Below are 16,112 nucleotides of genomic sequence, written 5' to 3' on the forward strand. Positions count from 1 at the left end.
CATGCATGGTGTTCCTTCTAAGATGAGTTAGTGTGAGCTAGCTCACAGTTTTTCAGCCTCCGGCTCACATGTTTTTGTCTTCGCTCAGGAAGGAGGGCTCCAGAGCAAGCTGATTTAGGCAGCAGCCAAATCGCTCACTCACAACCTGGATGCCCGTCGCTCACAAAGTGGAATTTTTGCTCACGAGACTCCACAGCTTAGAGGGAGCATTGCATGGTACTTATCATAAAAAGGCATGTGTAGGAGTATTAGACAAAGCCACATATCTGCAGTATGGCATACCATCACCCATCCTTGACTGAAATGTATTTAGATCTTCTCAAAGGCCTCATTTTTCTGCAGAAAGGGGTGATGGGGACTGACGTTGTCTGGATATTCTCTCAAGTCTTTCCCACTGCAATGAAAAATTTCTGATGGTTCTGGGCCTTAAACCTTCCTGAGTATCATGCATCTTCAGCCCTTTGGCTCTAATACCAAAGGGTTTTTTTGTTGTTGGGGGGGGGGGAGCTTGATGGTTATTCATGGATGAGTAAAAGGAATTTTGCACATGCTCGGCATACTTTCTTTAACATAGCCAATTCAATCTCCCCAGGGAGATTCGCCTGTCCTCTCCCTGTTGCCAAAAGCTAAAATATTAGTGATAAAATATTAGCTTTGCTGTTGTTGGAATCATGTCAAGTGTCAGAAGAAGAGATTGGATTTATACCCCGCCCTTCACTCGGAGTCTCAGAGCAGCTTACAATCTCCTTTCCCTCTCCCCACAACAGACACCCTGAGAGGTAGGTGGGGCTGGGAGAGCTCTTTGAGAACTGCTCCTGAGAGAACAGCTCTGAGAGGACTGTGGCTTGCTCAAGGGCACCAAGCTGGCTTCACATGGAGGAGTGGGGAATCAAACCCAGTTCTCCCACATCAGAGTACACGCTTCTAACCACTACGCCAAACTGGCGCCTGGCCAGAACCTTTAACATAAAGCTCTTCACATATCTGCTCTTGTTTAATTCTAAGAGATGCCAGTATTATCCACACACGGCAGATGGAGGCCTGAAATTTGGAAAAGGGGGTTCGCTTGTGGCCGCCAAGTGGAAGAAAACAGGGTGGCCGATTCCCACATTACTGAGTCCTCCTGATAGCCATGCGGTGACCACAAAGTCTCTGGGAGTTATGTGCTTGGAAACTTAATTTCCAGGTGTGAGTGGTGTTGGCAAATGTGCTTGAAATTGCATTTTATCTGTATTGTGCTGATGCTTATGTGTATGGAATGTGCTTGCATTTGTGTATGGGTTTTGGAAATGCTGTGTGGTTTGCTTGCTTTGGTATGCTCGCATCTGGAAGCTGCTATGCCAGTGTGCTGCCTGCATTGGTATGCTAATGAAGACACACACACAACAACCCATCCTGCCTTGGGAAGGAGAAGGCATTATCCATTACACTCAGCCAAGAGGACTCTCTGAAACAACAGGTCCTCCACCATGAAGGAACTCTGGACAACACGTATCTGGTTTGCATCTCAAGAGAGATCTTCCTGTTTACTGCCTGAGAGCCAGCTCAAGCATCTACACTTCAAAGGTTTCCAGGGTACCAACAGTTTCACACCTTGACCAGATGCTTCCATTGAGTTAAAGGTTAAGATTTGAATATTGCCCACTCCCTCAAGATAGATACGTCACATCCCAATAGCCAATAGGTATAGGGAATGGGACGGACTACAGATTTGAGGTTGGCACAGATGCCAACGCCCAAACTAGGTGATAAAAGGCGAGGAGCAGCCTTTGTTCTTCGCTATCCTCTCCCTGTTGCCAAAAGCTCAAATATTAGTGCTAAAATATTAGCTTTGCTATTGTTGGAATCATGTCCAGTGTCAGAAGAAGAGATTGGATTTATACCTAAGCTCTGCTGAAGGTAATTCTCACGTGCTGTCTTGCTAAGGCCTACAAGAGAGTCCACACGTGTTGGCTGGTTCCATCCGTGTGAAGTAGAATCCCTCTAGCTAGACCTTTTGTTCCCACATTCTTCATTGAGAAGATCAAACTCTATCTTCTGGAATCAGATTATAACTGGCATCCTTTTGTGTGTTACCACCCAGTTAGTCAAAGGTTATTATTTTCTATATTGATTGCTTTCTATTTCTAATTGTACCTAAAGGTTCTTGTGTGTTTGTGAGTGTGTATCAGTTTTTGTGTATGCTTGTGAATTTCAATATTACTTAGTAAAGACAACATTTATTCTTTAAACACCAGTTGTCTCTTTTATGCCAAGTGGAAGAAAACAGGGTGGCCGATTCCCACATTACTGAGTCCTCCTGTTAGCCATGCGGTGACCACAAAGTCTCTGGGAGTTATGTGCTTGGAAACTTAATTTCCAGGTGTGAGTGGGTGGGGTCTGAATCAGGCCCAAAGGCTGGAAACAGCTGCAGGGAGCCACTATTTACCCAGCTGGGGAAATTACATGTTCTATCAAGGCATGTCAGTTTCTCCACCCATCCCTCTGGAACCACTTCAGGTTGGGAGAGCAGTGAGTTGGGGAGGCTTGCAACCCTCTCCCAACACACCGTGGTCCTGATCCAAATCAGGTTCACACGTGCTTAAGAATTCAGTTCACAGTGTGGAACTCCCAGAGCATGTCTGTTGAAAGTCCACCTTGGGTGGGGGACAGGATGACTTTGTAATGTGTGAATTGGTCAATATGGGGGATTTTGCAGCTCAGTCATCTTGTAACCAGTACATGAACTGGCTCTTCAAGTTCCAAATCTGGTTTCAAACAACAGATCTAGCGGCGATTCTGCATTGGCTTTTCCCTCCGTTGTTTTAGCAAGCCCACGTTGGAACAGATATTCCCCTCTGCACTGCATGCCGCTTTCACTTTCTTTGATTATCAGGTTTTATGGTGCCTTCTGCATAGATTTATGGCTGTTTTATGGCCATTCAGGGGTGACTTTGTAATCAGTACGGCCAGGGGTCATTTCCTGCAGGAGCGCAGAGGAGCGGAGCTCCGGCAGTAAAGAGCCCGGGGGGGGGGGCACATGCAACAAGCCCCACCCCCTGCTCCCAGCAGTCAGAGCAAGAAGCAGCCAGGTAAGTTGAAGAGCCCCCCTGGTCCAAAACAGTCCAGTGGCACCTTTAAGACCAAGTTTTATTCAGGTACAAGCTCTCCCTCCTCTGCCAGGATAGATCTGCACACACACACACCCCCGATAGCTAGCAATCCAAAACAGACCAGTGGCACCTTTAAGACCAAGTTTTATTCAGGTACAAGCTCTCCCTCCTCTGCCAGGATAGATCTGCACACACACACACCCCCGATAGCTAGCAATCCAAAACAGACCAGTGGCACCTTTAAGACCAAGTTTTATTCAGGTACAAGCTCTCCCTCCTCTGCCAGGATAGATCTGCACACACACACACCCCCGATAGCTAGCAATCCAAAACAGTGTTGAGAAAATGTGGAGCAAATGCCAGATGCAGAACCAGCCTACGTTTAGCCATAGGAGGAATATTAAGGCTGGCAATTGTCAAGGGGCCACACCAACAAATTCCTCTGAAACTCAATAGATTTCCAAAAGTAGTTTGCGATAGGGCAGCAGAAGGAAAAGGGGGGGAAAGTCATCCGATATTCCACAGGGGACATTCAAGAACTTCCCCCTGCATTAAGACCAGAAAGAGCTCGGTCGCTTCTCCTAAAAATAGCATTTGATGGCAACAACTTTACAGGGCACTGTTTCAGGCTGAAAGAGTTGGGTATGTTTAGCCTGGGAAAGAGAAGGTTTAGAGAGGACATGATTGCAGTCTTCAAGTATTTGAAGGGCTGTCAGGTAGAAGATGGAGCGGATCTATTCTCTCTTGCTCCGGATTGCAAGACTAGATCAAATGGGTGGAAGTTACAAGGGAGTCGTTCCCGGCTAAATATCAGGAGAAACTTCCTGACTGTCAGAGTGGTTGAGCAGTGGAACAGACTGCCTTGGGAGGTGGTGGGTGCTCCTTCGCTGGACGTTTTCGAGCGGAGGCTGGACGACGATCTTTCGGGTATGTTGTAGGGCTATCTTTCGGCTGTGCTCCTGCAGAGTGCAGGGGGTTGGACTAGATGGCCTGCAAGGTCCCTTCCAACTCTAACATTCTATGATTCATTACCGTTGTTTCTAAAGACAGTATCCTTCTCTGTACGGAAACGTGTTGCATGCTGGAGGAATGGTACGGGATGCTTAGGCAGATGGAGAGATGCCATGCCCATTTTTGACAATGTAATAAATAATGTCACATCACGCCGAGTGCTATGAAAAATACAGAAGGAGCAGGACTCGTTGGTAAGCGACGCTGCGTTCCTCTTCGGGAGAATGTCACGACGCAAGGTTGTTTCCTTGGTGACAAGGAACTCTGCAGCCAGATGACTATGAAGTAGCTGAAAGCGTAACATTCCAGTCCCTTTTGTATAGGGAAGGAATTCGGTCCGTTCCCCCCCCCCCCCCCCATATCAGTGCTTTAAAAAAACAACACAACAGTTAATTGTATATCTCAGAGAACAGCTCAAGCATTACTGGTAATTTTGTGGATGATGTCGGACAGCATCTCAGTAATGGCATGGTGACGCAAGACATGCAAACACAGAAGAAAAGAGATAATTAAATCACATTTTGTACAGGGTTTTCCATTTCATCAGTGCTGAGGTTTACAGGGAATGGTCGATGATGGACAACAGTAAATAAAGGCTAGTGAGGGTCATCTGTTTCACATCAAAGAGTGAAATAGTAGCACAATATGTTTGGGACCTGATCTTCAGTGTAATAATTTCAATTTTTCTCCCCCAAAGTTGGTGCATTTCATTTCGGGGGTTTCAAATGTTACTTTTGTTTAATTTGTTGAGCCATATCTGCTTTTTAAGTTATTCTTTCTTTTTTCGTTGAAATCAAAGCGGTATGGGAAGAAATGGGGAAGGAAAATGTCTACAAAAGTATGAGAGAAAAAAAACAGGGACATGTTTTAAAAGGGTAAGAGTAAATATAAAAAGAAGGTTAAACGGAAAGCAGGGGTGGAAGGAGAGGGGAAAAGTAAAAAAGGACTGAAGAAACAGAACCCTGATTTCTAACCATCTTTTTCTTCTGTGTGATGGAGCTTGGATGGATTTCTTCGGCAGGTGCGCCATTTACCAAGACGCTTGAAGAAATTCTCCTCTTCCTCTCGCCCATTCTCCAAACCGCTTCCTGGGCCGCCTTCAGACAGCTTCACCGCACTCGTGAATTTCACCTGAAGGAAGAGGAAGAAAAAGCTGGTGGGTTGTAGCCCGCCTCCTTTAATTAGGCTTGCAGGGAGCCCTGGTGCTTTTTCTTTTCAGGGAATTTGAAATGCCTCCCCATGCTTTGTCCAGCCCACCTGCCAAAGCGGGTGGGGAAGGGAAAGTGCTTGGATTTAAAAGACTTTCCCTTGCTTCTGGGGCTCCAGCCGCCTTCATGCGGGGGAGTCACTCCACTGAGGTGGCAAGAACCCAAGAAGCAAGGGAGGGAAAGTGTTTTAAATTTAAACACCTTTCCTTTGCTGGAGAGGTGCCCCATCCCTTTCCCACCCAGCAAAGGGATTCCACCGAATGGATGCCGAATATACGGCATCCATTCGGGGAATCCCTGTTTGGCCAGCCAAATCAGATTCCCTAATCTGATTTGGCTTTCAGCATGCCCGAATAATGCCAAATAAGCATTATTCGGAGAGGGGGGTGTTTCGGTTCATCCAAACCGAATGCACATCCCTAATTCTGACACACATAGCCTTTGCATATGGTTACATTCCAGCCTTCGACCACCCTCTTCTTCTCCATGACTCCTTCTTATCCCCACTGAGATTCTAAGAAAACCACTCTAGTAACCATCGGGACACATTTTACTCCATCGACTTGTACATGCAATGAAGAAAACAAATAACCAACTAATGTATAGCATAGCAGATCCTATTTCCAGGGTCAGATCTTAGTTTCCAAAACACAAAAGAGAGCAAAGGAAATGGCAGAGGGGGGGCGGTGGTGGCCCACGATCCACTTTCAGAAACTTTGTGAATCACTTTTGGATCCTGACCCTCAGGTTGGGAAACACTGGCATAAGGGACATGGACACGAAAATTCGGGTGAATGATTACTACAGTGCAATATCTAAGGACCTGTGGATCCCGCACAAGATTCAGTACACATTCTTACTCTTGATCTGTCAACTAGTCTAAGGACAATTGCTTACCTTGGAACTCTGCCTAATGAAAGAGAGGCGGTCTACAGAGCTGATATCCAGAAGGTCTTCGACACCATCCGTCAGACCAGAAAGCGATGAGCGTTTCAACCAATTCCCTGAAAAGAAAAAGTAGTAAAAGCCCTGAACATAAGCACAATGAAGTGACAGTATATGTTCATTCCCACCACCTTTATTGTTACTTCTGTCTTCACCCTATGTTAACCAGCTATAAATGTGAATCCCTCACTAGTTCCCTGGAGAATCATAGAGTCAAGGAGTCGGAAGGGGCCCTATAGGCCATCTAGTCCAACCCCCTGCTCAATGCAGGATCAGCCTAGAGCATCCCTGACAAGGGTCTGTCCAGCCGCTGCTTCGAGACTGCCAGGGAGGGGGAGCTCACCACCTCCCGAGGCAGCTGATCCCACTTTTGTTCCTCATGAAGAAAATAATCAAGATGTTCCTCATGAAGAAAACTAGGTACAGCACGTGATTTTTTTTTAAACCCCCCCATCAATTTCTGGTAGGAGAAATTGAGTTTTAGATAATAATTTAGACAAAAGGCTGAATAATATTTATGTTGCCTGTGTTGTCAAAATCTGACTGGAACATTTGTTTGAAGACTTCTTTGTACAGCACAGATAGGCATATGAAAATATTTTAGCCAGGGTCCATGAAGGAATCATGAGGTGGGAAGAAATAAACAAGTGGCAAATAGTTTGAGCAGGCCAATCAATCCATCCATTCCCCCCCTCCCCCACTTTGGCTGACTCTGATCTGCTCTTTATATTCCAAGAGAAGAAGACAAAGAAGAGAAGAAGAGATTGGATTTATACCCCGCCCTTCACTACCCAAGAGTGTCTCAGAGCGGCTTACAAACTCCTTTCCCTTCCCCTCCCCACAACAGACACCCTGTGAGGTCGGTAGGGCTGAGAGAGAGCTCTGACAGAAACTGCTCTTTTTCAAGGACAGCTCTTATCAGAACTACGGCTTGCCCAAGGTCATCCAGCCAGGTGCAAGTGGAGGAGTGGGGAATCAAACCCGGTTCTCCCAGATTAGAGTCCGTGCACTTAATCACGACACCAAACTGGCTCTCCAATTAACGTGCTCAGTTGTCCTCAGGGCAGCCATGGCAGAGCCCTGATTAGTCATCCACTGGTAAGCTGCTTTCAAATCCCTGTCATGGTGATGAGGAAAACTGCAAGAGGAGTAAATGCAGATGTCAACAGCTCCAGAAGGCAGCTGAGCTGTAACACCAAGCTTGCCGCACACTCCCCCCCCCCCAAGTGGGGCAGAGGGGACCTGTGAGGAATTGCACATAAGAGAACATAAGAACATAAGAGAAATCAAAGTTGGATCCGGCCAACGGCCCATCCAGTCCAACACTGTCACACAGTGGCCAAAAATACCAGGCGCCATCAGGAGGTCCACCAGTGGGGCCAGGACACTAGAAGCCCTCCCACTGTTGTCCCCCCCCCCCCAAGCACCAAGAATACAGAGCATCACTTGCCCCAGAGTCCCTATCTATACCTTGTGGCTAATAGCCACCGATGGACCTCTGCTCCACATGCTTATCTAATTCCCTCTTGAAGCCATCCATGCTTGTAGCCGCCACCACCTCCTGTGGCAATGAATTCCATGTGTTAATCACTCTTTGGGTGAAGAAGGACTTCCTTTTATCCATTCTAACCCGACCGCTCTGCAGTTTCATGGAGTGCCCACGAGTTCTTGTATTGTGAGAAAGGGAAAAAAGTACCTCTTTCTCTACCTGCTCTATCCCATGCATAATCTTATAAACCTCGATCATGTCACCCCCCAACCGTCATTTCTCCAAGCTAAAGAGCCCCAAGCATTTTAACCTTTCTTCATAGGGAAAGTGTTCCAACCCTTTTATCATTATAGTTGCCCTTTTCTGCACTTTTTCCAAACCTATAATATCCTTTTTATGGTGTGGGTACCAGAATTGCACACAGTATTCCAGATGAGGTCGCACCATTGATTAATATAGGGGCATTATGATATTGGCTGATCTGTTTTCAATACCCTTCCTAATAATCCCTAGCATAGCATTGGCCTTCTTTATTGCAGTCACACACTGTCTCGACATTTTCAGTGAGTTATCTACTACAACTCCAAGATCTCTCTCTTGATCAGTCTCTGCCAGTTCAGACCCCATCAACGTGCATTTATATTTAGGATTTTTGGCTCCAATGGGCATCACCTTGCACTTGGCCACATTGAACCCCATTTGCCATGTTGACACCCATTTGCCCATCTTTGACAGATCCCTTTGGAGTGCCTCTCAATCCTCACTGGTTTTCACTACCCTGAACAACTTCATATCATCCGCAAATTTAGCCACTTCACTGTTTACTCCCAACACCAAATCACTAATGAACAAGTTAAAAAGCATCAGACCAAGTACTGATCCCTGCGGTACCCCACTGCTTACCACCCTCCACTGAGAAAATTTCCCATTTATACTCACTCTCTGTTTCCTATTAACTAGCCAATTTTTCATCCACAAAAGGACTTGTTCTTTTATCCCGTGATTTTTGAGCTTACTTAGGAGTCTTTGATGAGGAACTGGTGATTTATCAGTTTTTAAGTTGTCTATCAGTCGTAGGACCTCCTCTCTCATCACCTCAATCTGACTCAGGTTTTTGTTCATTCTTTTTGTTCATTTTGTTAATTCTGCCACTGGCCCAAAGTCCAGGATTCTATAAACACTCGGGGAACTGAGTAAGCCAATTTCTCTCCCACTCCCCTTTCTCAACTGCACTCAGTATTCCTTGCCTCCTGAAGCTTGCTCAGTCCTCATCAAGACTTTTTTTCTTTTGATCCAATACGAAGCAGAAGGGTTGGTTTTCATACCCAGCTTTTCTCTACCTCAAGAAGTCTCAAAGTGGCTTACAATCTCCTTCCCTTCCTCTTCCCACAACAGGAACCTTGTGAGGTAGGTAGGGCTGAGAGAATGGTGACTGGCCCAAGGTCACCCAGCTGGCTTCATGGGGAGGCCTGAGAATCGAACCCAGTTCTCCTGATTAGTCCACTGCTCTTAACCACTACACCACATTCATATTTTTTTCTGCATAGCATGGGAGTCTCCTTACTACAGGGTTGCCCAATGCAGTGCCTGTGGGTGCCGTTTTGCCCACCAACACCTTTTTTGGTGCTCACCAACTGTTTTTAGAAAGTTGGTGGGGCCAGGTGGGGGCTTTTGGCCAGCATGGCTTCTGACTGGCTCTTGGAGATCTAATTGGTTGTGCCACCACCACAGCACAAAGATCTTCTCTTCATTCATGCAGTGAAGCTGTGTTTATGCAAGGCAATATTTTTAAACAATATGTTCATTTTTAAAAAGGCATCCTGTTAAAGAGAGCTTCTGCCTGAAATATGGAAGAGTTATTACTAGAGTAACGCAGGAGCTTGCTTCTTGACATTTTGTGGTTGGTTCTACCTCTTACAGCAGCCATTTTGTGACTGGACCCATTTTTTGTGGCAGCCATTTTGTAGTTAGCTCCACCTCTTGCGGCAGCCATTTTGTGGTTGTGCCCACCACTCTGTGTCAGAATTCCAAAGGTGCCCATAGGCTCAGAAAGGTTGGGGACCCTTACCTTACTACATAAGGACTATGCCCTGTCTGTGTACGGCCTGATTTTGCTGCTCACATTGTGGAAACATGGTACCAAGTCAAACGTTTACCTAGGGGCAGTTTGAGCTTCTTCCGAAGAGAGATCCGTCTCGAGCGGGAGCGCAAACGCCTCTCCGTGGTAGTCCCTGAGTGTGCAGTGGTGCACTCCGAGGTATCCTGCTCCGACTGGCTGCTGGTATCGCTCGCAGCGCTCTGCGATTTGAACATCTTCCTCCAGAAATCTTTGCGGCCGAGGGCAGCTCCTTGCATCTGCTCGTCGCTGTGAGGAAGCCAATTGTGGTGTGGATAATGTTTAGCCAAATGTACTCAGCGACACACCAACCGCTTCAGCGCCCGACTTTTAAAAATTGTGCTTAAGTAAGGAATGTACGAGATGATATTTTGTTCGCTTGTAATAATAATAATAATAATAATAATAATAATAATAATAATAATAATGCTTTCGATTTATTGGTCTGTTGATTTTCCAAATTGAAATCAGATGGGAAAGCATAGCATTGTTCAGAATACAATTGCTGTAGAACGTAGGATATAAATGAACCACATACAAAGCGGGGGAGGGGGAGAGAGAAAAGGTAAGCAGCATTGGGTTTGGTTAGTATTTGGATGGGAGATCACCAAGGAAGTCCAGGGTTTGCTACATAGAGGCGAGCAATGGCAAACCATCTCTGAACGTCTCTTGCCTTGAAAACCCTAAAGGGTCACTCCCCCAGCTATGGGGTGAAAGAGAGAGGTGGGAAAGGCTCTGAGGCAACTGCTTTCTGGACTGAAGCAGTGTCTCTAATGAAGAATATCCAGTCCCCCACTCCTATAGATTCTTTATACTCCAACCACCCACAATCAAATAAAAGCCCCCCCCCCAAGCTTTAAAATAAAGATTGGGAGTGTGTAAGATACGTGCTCCCTAAAGACCTCATATCTGGAAACCTGCTAGACTAAGGCTGTACTTATCTGTGAGGTAAATAGAGAGCCCCCTACTTCTTAGATTTTTTTACCTGCCCCAAAACTTCCAGCTCCCGGAACATCCCACCGACCCCCGCTGCCAGTGTCTCTAATGGACCTGGCAACCCCACCCTCTACTGAAAGCCCCTTCCAAATTCCCTATCAAATCACCAATGTATAATTTATATATTCAAAAACATTCAAACAGTTGTTAGCATACATATCCCAGTGTTTATTCATTGCAATGAAGATAAAAACGAGAGCCTTGCGGCACCTCAAACGCTAACACATTTATCGTTTTAGAAGCTTGCCTGGGCCTCGGCCCACTTTGTCAGACGATGCAAATGAGGCAAAAGGTATGCTACGGACAGGGGTCCTTTCGTAGAAAAAGAGGTGCAGGAGCTCATTAGCATAACTCATTAGCATAACTTATTTGCATACGCCAAATCCCCTGACATCACTGGAAGTGTGTCAGAAGGCAACACCCACTGCTCAGGCTCCACTGGACTCTTTTGGATTGCTAGCTATTGGGGGGGGGGAATGTGCAGATCTGTCCTCACAGAGGAGGGAGAGCTTGTACCTGAATAAAACTTGGTCTTAAAGGTGCCACTGGACTGTTTTGGACCGGGGGGCCGGGGGGAGCTCTGCAACTTACCTGGCTACTTCTTGCTCTGACCGAGGGCTGCTGGGAGCAGGGGGTGGGGCTTGTTGCATGTGCCCACCCCCTGTGCTCTTTACTGCCGGAGCTCCGCTCCTGTGCGCTCCTGCGGGAAATGACCCCTGGCTACGGATGTTACCGAAAGTGATGGTTTCTCCTGAGAACTTATTTCTTGAGCCTTCCTGTGCCTTCTGGTGAAATGTTTAGGTCTGTCTACAGATCCTAGCCCAATGTAGACTCTCACGCAGAGGTCCCCAACGTGGTGCCCCTGGGCTTCCACCGACACCTTTCCTGGCACCTGCCAAGTATTTTCAGAAAGTGGGTGGAGCCAGGTGGAGCTGTTGCCCAGCAGAACTTCTGATAGGCCACCGGGAATCTGATTGGCTGTGCAGGTTAAAATAATGTGGCTTTGGCAGCAGCTGCAAACAGTGGCCCTGGTCACACGGGCCGGAAAATGTGTGTGGGGGGAAGCGTGGCTGTTTGCCCTGGAGCAAAGTAACGCGCAGCAGCCCGATCACATGTCCCGTGGTGGTCCCGTGGGTATGCCCTTAGGTGCCAATCACAAGGCTACCTGCAGCACGGCAAAGAAGCGGCACGGCGCAATCACACTGGCAATCGCTAGGCGCCACTTCCATGGCAAACTGGAATTTTTTCCCCTCACCAGTGTGTGCATGTACCGGTGGGCATTTGTGCGCATCCTGTGGAGACTTAAAAAAACAACAACATCCGGTTTGCAACGGGACAGGGGCAGGCGCCGGATGCCACAGGATTCCAGTGGAAACGCAATCAGATGCCCGCCCTTGCCCCACGTTTTCCGGAAACTAGTACATCCTGTGTGGTGGTTTTTTACTCCACATCTTCGGCAACAAGCCACGGGTTAGCCACGGGTGCACTGTGCTTCCCAGGTGTTGCAGTGTGATCGCACCCGGAAAATCCGCCTATCATCCATGTCTTCAGCGTGGCAACTTCTCTGTGTGAACGGGGCCAGTGTTGGTTTTATTATCTCGGTCCTCTTTCCCACTGTATTTTCAAAAATAACCCTTGTAACATTTTGCGCTCTTTCTTTATGTGAGCTGTTTAACCTCTGTAAAGGCACCTCTTGGTATTGTTCTGAGGTGATGTGTGTTATGCTGCCTCCTTGCCTTCCTTATTTTCACTGCCACCAAAGGCTCTCACCTTAGAACATGAGAAGAGCCCTGCTGGATCAGACCAGTGGTCCATCTCGTCCAGCATCCGGTCTCACACAGGGGCCAGCCAGTTCCTTTGGAGGGCCAACAACAGGGCATAGAGGCCGAGGCCTTTGTAAGAACACAAAAAGAGCCCTGCTGGATCAGAACAGTGGTCCATCTAGTCCAGCATCCTGTCTCACAGAGGGGCCAACCCTCTGGAGGGTCAACAGCAGGGCACAGAGGCCAAGGCCTTTGTAAGAATACAAGAAGAGCCCTGCTGGATCAGACCAGTGGTCCATCTAGTCCTGTCTCTCACAGTGACCAACCAGTTCCTCTGGAGGGCCAACAACAGGGCATAGAGGCTGAGGCCTTCCTAAGAATATATGGAGAATCCTGCTGGATCAGACCAGAGGTCCATTTAGTCCAGCATCCCATCTCACACAGGGGCCAACCAGTTCCTCTAGAGGGCCAACAAAAAGGCACAGAGGCTGAAGCCTTCCTAAGAACATACAAAAAGCCCTGCTAGATCAGACCAGTGGTCCATCTGGTCCAGCATCCTGTCTCTCACAGTGGCCAACCAGTTCCTCTGGACAGCCAACATCAAGGCCTAGAGACCGAGGCCTTCCCCTGATGTTGCCTCCTGGTTCTGGGATTCAGAGGATTCATGCCTCTGAATGTGGAGGTTCCCCTCAGTCACCATGGCTAGTATCCATTGATAGACTTCTCCTCCATGAATCTATCTATCTAATCCCCTTTGAAAGCTGTCTTTTCCTGTGGCCATCACTACATCCTCTGGCAGCAAATTCCACATTATAACCACTCTCTGTCTTAGCTAGAGCCAAGAAAGAAGAAGAAGAAGAAGAAGAGATTGGATTTATACCCCACCCTTCACTACTCAAAGGTGTCTCAGAGCGGCTTACAAACTCCTTTCCCTTCCCCTCCCCACAGCAGACACCCTGTGAGGTAGGCGGGGCTGAGAGAGCTCTTGACAGAAACTGCTCTTTTTCAAGAACAGCTCTTATCAAACTACGGCTTCCCCAAGGTCATACAGTCAGGTACGAGTGGAGGATAACAGGATGGCTTAGTTGTATGTGGTAGACTGAAAGAACAGTTAGCACGTGGAGGTAAAATGGAATGTTTCATTCTAAAACAAACAGTTGTCTTAAACATGAAGGGAGCTTGTTCATAAGTAAAACTGCTTAATGGTTTCTGTATGGTTAATAAGTGTCACAGTTTCAGGTAGGTACAGCTGCGTAGGTTCCTCAAACAGACCTAGCCATACAGGCTTATTTTCTCCCTTGCCGCTTAGGCCAATAACTTCCCCACAGCTGCCTTGAACCCACCGTAGGATAGGGTGGGATATAAGTATAAAAAATAATAATAAAATACACAGTTTAACTTCCTAATTTGCCACCCAGACTCATCACTTCCACACAGACTTATTTTCTTCATTTGCCACTTAGGCTAACAGTTTGCACACAGAAAACACAAATCCCTCTCACAGCATCCTACAGTCCCTCCCTCAAGCGCCTTCCTCCACACACACACAGTGCTCAACACTAACTCTCTCACACAAAAGCCTCTCTCTGAACAAACCAGCCTGCGCCACCCCTCAGGTACCGCTACCAGGGCTTTTTTTGTAGAAAAAGCCCAGCAGGAACTCATTAGCATAATAAGCCATACCCAACAGCAGGAACTCATTAGCATATTAGGCCACACCCCTGATAGGACAGCTTATTAACACATTAGGCCACACCCCCGTGTTGCCAGAAGTGTGGTCATCCAGCCACACCCACCTTTTGCTTCTCATTCTGTTGACCTTGTCTGTTGTCAAAACCCAGGGCTTTTTTTGTAGCAGGAACTCCTTTGCATGTTAGGCCACACACCCCTAATGTAGCCAATTCCAATGAGTTTCTGCTGTTGGGTGTGGCCTGTTATGCTAATGAGCTCCTGCTGGGCGTGGCCAACTCGGGAGCCAGCCGGAACTCCGTTCCTGTGCGTTCCTGCCCAAAAATAGCCCTGACCGCTACCATCCAATCATAACACATCCCACTCACTCAAGCTCACTCCTCTTTCTTACTCTACAGGCCTGCATTTCAAGTCACAGCAACATACATTTAAGACTCCACCTTAAAACATAAAAAAAAACACACACACAGTGCTCACACTGCAAAATACCGTACCCTTCTTCTCCCCTGCACTTGGATTTCCTCTGAGGGCGTGTATAGCTCAGCCCCCCCGTGGCAGCCATCTTGTGGTTGTGCCCACTACCCTGTGTCAGAATTCCAAAGAGACCCACCAGCTCAGAAAGGTTGGGGACCCCTTGCTCTAACACGAGCTTTATGTACCATTCTTGGGGACAAGCCGTGAACTACGACCACACACACAAGATAATCCACTTTAGATCCACTTTCCATGCGCTTCCAAATTGGATTTTGCCAGTTCACTGTGGCCCCTTCTGCATCGAGCATTCACTCCACTGTTTTACCAAACCCATGCTGGAACAGAAATTCCCCTCTACATTGCATGCCACTTTCACTTTCTTTGACTGTTGGATTTTACGGATGCCTCCACACTGCATGCCGGTTTTACTTCCTTTGATCTCTCAGTTTTATGGTACCGTCTGCACAGGGCCGGCTCACCCACTAGGCGAACTAGGCATTCGCCTAGAGTGCTGGGCCCTGGATGGGGCGCCGAGCTGTGCTTCCCCCCCCCACCAAAAGCCCGCAAGCAGCTCTCCAAGTGTCAGTACTTTGCTAATTGGGGAGAGGCATCCGGTGAGCATCCTGCGCCTGGAGACAGGATCCCCCCCACCTCCCTCCCAAACTGCCTTCGGAAGCGGAGCACAAGAGAAATCTCTCTTCCATCTTGGAGGGTGCTGCAGGAACATGTGGGGCATGCTCGCTGGGTCTGACAGCTGTGGGGGGGGGAGGCGGTGGCGGCGGTGGCGGCGGTAGCAAAAGGGTGGCTGGCTCCAGAGGTTTCCAGGCCCCACCGGGAGGTTGGCATCTGTGCCACAAGGCAGCCTCGCCTAGGGCACAGAAACACCTCGAGCCGGCCCTGTGTCTGCATAGATTTATGGCTGTTTTATGGCCATTCAGCGGTGACGCTGCAGTCAGTATAGCGTTGGCCCCGGGGTATTTGGATGTGGTTTTGAGCTGCATCTTTCTCTGTTCCAGTGTGGGTTTGGTAAAACAACAGAGAGAATGCTAGATGCAGAATGGGCCGCAGTGAAATCCAATGGGAAAGTGGATTGGCAGTGGATTATTTAGTGTGTGTGATCGCAGACACATCAGCCTGTCCCACATCCTGTGCACCCCCATGGGCAAGACTGGAACGATTCAAGATCGCAAGCAGGTTGCTGCCGTGAAATCATCTGCAAAATTCATGCTAAGATACAAGAGTGAGCTTTTGTGGGTTATACCTACTCTAAGGCCTGTTAGGGTTGCCAGCTCTGAGTTGGGGAATTCCTGGAGATTTTGGAGGTGGAGT

The 16,112-nt window shown here is 47.7% G+C and overlaps 1 protein-coding gene across 1 annotated transcript in view; it reads right to left on the bottom strand.

Annotated features, from left to right (window-relative positions):
• UNC80 (unc-80 homolog, NALCN activator) overlaps positions 1 to 16,112 on the bottom strand; it is a 220,484-nt gene that overhangs the window by 138,011 nt on the left and 66,361 nt on the right. Inside the window, 3 exon segments of the mRNA XM_015421519.1 lie at positions 5,138 to 5,234; positions 6,209 to 6,315; positions 9,896 to 10,110. Of these exon segments, the coding sequence (XP_015277005.1) occupies positions 5,138 to 5,234; positions 6,209 to 6,315; positions 9,896 to 10,110 (419 nt within the window).

The sequence above is a fragment of the Gekko japonicus genome, unplaced genomic scaffold (genome assembly GCF_001447785.1).
Source record: "Gekko japonicus isolate JY-2015 unplaced genomic scaffold, Gekko_japonicus_V1.1 scaffold1139, whole genome shotgun sequence".
Taxonomy (NCBI): domain Eukaryota; kingdom Metazoa; phylum Chordata; class Lepidosauria; order Squamata; family Gekkonidae; genus Gekko; species Gekko japonicus.